The 5,008-nt window shown below is 45.0% G+C and overlaps 1 protein-coding gene across 2 annotated transcripts; it reads left to right on the top strand.

Moving 5' to 3' along the window:
- Positions 1-2,272: 2,272 nt before the first annotated feature.
- On the top strand, positions 2,273-4,690 carry LOC123115625 (60S ribosomal protein L35-3-like). 2 transcript variants are annotated; one of them, XM_044536739.1, is made up of 4 exons: positions 2,273-2,422; positions 2,525-2,619; positions 2,727-2,848; positions 4,550-4,690. In XM_044536739.1, the coding sequence occupies exons 1-4, from the start codon at positions 2,300-2,302 to the stop codon at positions 4,582-4,584; spliced, it is 375 nt and encodes a 124-aa protein (XP_044392674.1). In that variant the 5' UTR covers positions 2,273-2,299; the 3' UTR covers positions 4,585-4,690. The 2 variants fall into 2 exon arrangements, with proteins under 2 accessions (XP_044392674.1, XP_044392675.1); XM_044536740.1 differs by having other exon boundaries at positions 2,490-2,619.
- Positions 4,691-5,008: the final 318 nt, after the last annotated feature.

The following is a 5,008-nucleotide window of genomic DNA, read 5'->3' as shown; positions in this document are numbered from 1 at the left end:
CAGTTTTTGCAAATGTGGAGGAAGATCCAGGGTGCAGGCATTGTTCTCACCTCCGACGAGGACCGGATCAGCTGGGAGGAAGCCAGAGGAGAAGGAAACTACTCTGCCAAGGCTGCTTACAATCTTCAGAACAGTGGCATCCCTCCTTCGGGAGCCAAAGCTGCGATCTAGAGGGCTTGGGCGCCAGGCACGGTGAAGATATTTCGCCTGGCTGCTCCACCAAGACAAGCTGTGGTGCAACGATCGCCTGCAACAGCGGGGGTGGCCTAATGGGTATTTTTGCGTTTGCTGCAACAGAAATCTGGAAAGCTCAATACACCTCTTTTGGGACTGCCCCTTTGCCAGAGCTGTCTGGCAGGCAGCATCACATAGATATGGCTGTGCGGTGCTCAAAGAAGCGCGGGATGAAGGTCACAATTCCCTCAGGCATTGGGAAAGACTGACTGCACTAACGCCTCAAAGCTGCAGAAAGGGGCTTCGGTCGATGCTTCTGCTGATCACTTGGGAGATCTGGAAAGAGAGGAATGCGTGTGTGTTCAGAGGAAAAACACCTCAGATGGAGGACGTTCAGCGAGCCATCAAGAACACGATGGAGCTCTGGCGGGCAGCAGGAGCTAGATGCCTTGAGGCCCCGTTCGGGGAAGATGTAGCGAGATAAAATGCACTAGTCATGTAGCAGGCCTAGTCTTTGGCCATTCGTGGCTCTTTTCGAACCATGATCACTTGATCACTCATGTATTCCCTATTGCTTTCTTCTAAATCAATGAAGTCAGTGAACCCGGATCTTTCAAAAAAAAAGACAGCCATGTCGTCTCACTAGTGGTGCTCATATCGGTCCTAGAAATCTTGTTGTTACGTCTCCACCGTCTAGCGCAAAGCTCTCACTTCACTTGTCTCTCCCAATCTGTTTAGGACCCTATGCAGGTGGGAGCACAGAGCACACTCAAATTTCTCCCTCGTCATTTCTCGACATTTCTAAATCTCAAATCCCTAGCCATCCCGTGCCGCATGTGCTAGCCTCTGGTTCTGTGATCTCCTCTCGCCATGTCTGTCACCAGCTCTTCTTTGTCCGACTGGTATTGTCGTCCCCTAGCTTATCCCTTTCCCCTCGTGCTCTGCTTCGACTGTCGCTGCAAGGTTCCGGTGTTAGTTTTGGTACGAGTGTGATGAAAGGGAGAAGCCCAATATTCCCAATATATTTCGTGTATCATTCGTCATACTTCATCTTACCATGAACCCCACTGAATCTCTGGTTTAGCTGGTCAAAACCCCTTCCTTCCTCTGACATATACCGTTCACGGTTCAATCTATCATATGACTCATAGATAAGAGAAGACATCCTGCAAAATTGTAATGTATGGTAAGCCTCGTTGTTATTGTGCAAATATCCGTACAAATACAAATACATACATACATACATACACACATGTGCAAATATCCATATCCATACACCAAATTTTCTAGATACCGAATGGATACATACATGTACAAATAAATACGTACGCACAAATATCCATGCAAGTGTACATGGATACACACATTTGCAAATATCCATACAAGTGACATGCCGAATTTGCTACAAACCTAACCCATACCTAAACACTATAAGACCAACTATATCTACCAAATTCCTGACCACATCATTAAAAACCTAAAGCATACCTAACAAATACAAGTGCGAGCATCAATGAAATTTGAAAAACAAGATGAACTAGGGGTTATCCAAATCGGGCCAGTGCAAAGTTTTTAACCACTAAAAAGAGGGGAAAGAGATCACAATACTGTGAGGATTGGAAGGGGAAGAAGATCCTACATTTTTAGTTCCAATTCGCAAATTGTGGCCACCGATTTGTGAAGGGGAGAGAGGGGTGAGGCACGAGGGGGTGGGGCAAAACAAAGAAAAGAGCCCTCTGGCTTGGGTGAGAGGCCATGCGTTGGGGCTGGCAGTTTTCTTCTGCGAAGAGGCATGGTGCCCTAGGCCCAAAGCTGGCCAAATGGGCCGGGCCCACCAGACCAGCCCACGAGCACGCCGGCACGGCCCGCCATGGGCCAGGCACGACACGAGCTAAATGGGTTGTGCCCGGCAGGCGGCACTCCTTGGGCCGTGCCTGGGCTCGGAGGCCGGAGGCTAGGCACGCAGGCCGGCACAACACTTCCCGTTTATTTATTTTTTAGTCTTTTAGATTTTTTATATATGTGTTCTAAAATACAGTCCAACAGGTCAAAAAATTTGCAGCCTTGTGTGCTAAATGTGCGACGGGTCGACCCGTTTATTAGGTGGGTCGTGCCTGGGCTGGAGATGCTCTTACTTTATAAGCCTCCCCCGCCGCCGGCAGTGAGTTGCCTTCGCGCGCAGCCTGCACCCCGCACCGCCGCCGCCTCCGCTTTGCCCCTGACGCTGCAACCGCTACCGTCGCCATGGGTAAGCATTATTGTGTCCGTCCTTACTAGTTTCTTGTGGATCTGACGTCTCCGTTGTTGTGCGGCAGACCCGGTAAGATCTGACGTCTCCGTTGATGCGCAGCTTAAGGAGCTGAAGGCGGAGCTGAAGGAACATAGGGCGGCCAAGGAAAAATCTCTCCCCGGCACCAAGGTCACCAAGGGTCCCCCCTCCGAGATGTGTGCGCGCCCTCTCTCTTGTTCGCTCGCTTGCGCGTATGTCTATCTTGGGGAATTGAATTGATTTTAACTAACCGAGCGAAGTTGAATCTATCTGGGTTGTTCAGCCTCCCTTTTCTCGCGGAGGTGGTGAAGAAGCAAAGGGCGGCGCTGCGGGAGGCGTACAGCAACCGCGAACCACTCATCCTCCGTCTCAACTCCCGGCAAGACCCGTGCGCATCACCACCAGGTGTGTGTTGTCATGCTCCCAGGCTGATATACCATCACCAATGCTACTCACTGCGGTCTATGTCAGTATCTGATGGCGTTTTTTTTCGTTCGTAAGATGTTTTTTTAGAGAATATTAATAATAATAATAATAATAATATAATAGTAGCTTAAATTAGGTGACTGTTTTATTTGGGAACCCATCATAAGATAGAAATTCTTGATTGATTATCTGTGACTGGAGGGGTAGCTCTTCTTTTGAAGAGTCTTGTTTCGACGACTGTTTACTCTTCTTTTGAAGAGTGTTGTTTCTGACGATAGGACTGACTGTTACCTTAGCGGATTAGTCTGCGCCCAAGGGCTGTGGCGCCATGGATTTTAAGTGCTTAATCGGAAAGGGTTTTTATTTTTTCCTGCTTTTTGCTGCTTTCGTGTGTCACCGATTCATGTTTCCAATACTTATTCAGTGATTCTTGCATGCTACTGTCTCCTGCATGACAACAGGAACAGTGGGACATGTATGGAAACTCTATTTAGTAAATATACCGTTGATCGAAACATTCATCCTTGTCAAGTTAAAACATTTACAGTTTATAATGAAGAGTATATATACTTTGCTCTGTTCTCTGCAAAACGCCTAGAAACACTAGGTGGAGCTGGAGCGCTTGCTTCTCTCTACGGCTTGTTTAAGTATTGGTGGTTTTTGCTTAAACATTTTGGATGTGGTAGCAATTCTGCTTGCTGGTGTAATTGTTAATTCAAAGTTCACTCCTTATGCGCTTTTATGAAATTGTGCATTTCTAGCACTTTTCATGTAAAAGGACTGTTATTACCCCTAACATAGGTTGAAATAGTGGGATCTTTTCAAGACTGTTGTTCCAGATGATAGTAGTGACTGCACTACTCTTATTGGTTTCTTGATAGCAGATGTTATGTCAAAGTTACCTTAGTAGTTTAGTGTTTAAAAAGCTGCGCCTAAGGTTTTTCATCTAAGCGATTGCTTTTAATTGCCTGGATGCTTAAGCATTCGAAAAGGTGTTTTTTTCCTGCTTTTTGCTGCTTAAGTGTGTCAGTTGCACAGCACCGGTCTGTGTTCCCAATACTTATTCAGTGCTTCTTGCATGCTACTGCCGACTTTGCAGGACAGGAACAGTGGTAGTCAAGTGGATAAGTGGGAGATGTATGGAAACTGTGTCTAGTAAATATCTGACTGATTGAAGTACTCATCCTTGTCAAATTTGAAATTTTACAGTGTATTTATACACTTGGCTCTTTTTTTTCGGGAAATGCCCAGAAATGCTAGGCAGCGGTCTAGTTGCTAGGTGGAGCTGGAGCGCTTTCTCTACCACTTTTTAAAACATTTGTGTTTTTTTGCTTAAACATTTTAAATGTGGTAGCAAGTCAGCTTGCCGGTGTAACTGGTATATCAAAGTTGACACCTTATGCAATGTTATGAAATTGTTTGTGCATTTCTAGTACTCTGCAAGTAAATGGACTGTTTCTAGACAACTATAGTACCCTTAACATAGGTTGAAATAGTGGGATAATATTTTCATGTTGGTATGCTACATTCAATCCACCGGTTTTTAGATCATTGTTTTTCTTATGTTCTGATATTTTATCTTTCCATTTCCGGTTTTGCATCATATAAATGGGATGGACGTACCTTTTTTTTTGTTGGTTTAACCACACTGACCCAACATTTTATTGATTTGTCCCATAGCTTTCTCTGAAGATGGAGAGGGAAAGGAAGCATAAGAACTACTTGTCCATGAGGAAGTATAATAAAGGCCTAGGTCAGGACTGCGATAGAATGCTTAGCATAGTGTGGAAGTATTTTGTGTTTGCTCTGTTGTTACCTGAAATGCCTAGGTTGGTGTAAGTGGCATATTCTATTGACACTGAAATCTTACATGTTTGGTGGGAGCTTTGCTTTGTCTTTGTGAAATCTTACTTGTTTTGTGGATGAGAATGAAGTTGTCCTGCTTTTGGTCCAAATGTTTCTATTTCCATCTTCCATGCTAGACGGCTACTCATAATAACACTTAAGATTCTGCTCAATTGTTGAAAGAGTTTTCTGGACAGTTTTAACTTACTACTGTGCTAACGTTTATCTGTTCATGCATCCAATATGTTCCTGGTAACCCGGTTGGTCGATAAAAACTAAGTTGGGGGGTTATAA

Source organism: Triticum aestivum, chromosome 5B (genome assembly GCF_018294505.1).
Source record: "Triticum aestivum cultivar Chinese Spring chromosome 5B, IWGSC CS RefSeq v2.1, whole genome shotgun sequence".
Classification (NCBI taxonomy): Eukaryota; Viridiplantae; Streptophyta; class Magnoliopsida; order Poales; family Poaceae; genus Triticum; species Triticum aestivum.
This window is presented reverse-complemented; position numbering and strand designations above follow the sequence as displayed.

What these genes read in the sequence shown, in the direction of transcription:
- LOC123115625 (XM_044536739.1), top strand. Translation starts at nt 2,300, where the DNA reads ATGCTCTTACTTTATAAGCCTCCCCCGCCGCCGGCAGTGAGTTGCCTT. An exon ending in AACCGCTACCGTCGCCATGG is followed by an intron (nt 2,423 to 2,524) that starts GTAAGCATTATT and finishes GTTGATGCGCAG; the next exon opens with CTTAAGGAGCTGAAGGCGGA. An exon ending in CCCGTGCGCATCACCACCAG is followed by an intron (nt 2,849 to 4,549) that starts GTGTGTGTTGTC and finishes TTTGTCCCATAG; the next exon opens with CTTTCTCTGAAGATGGAGAG.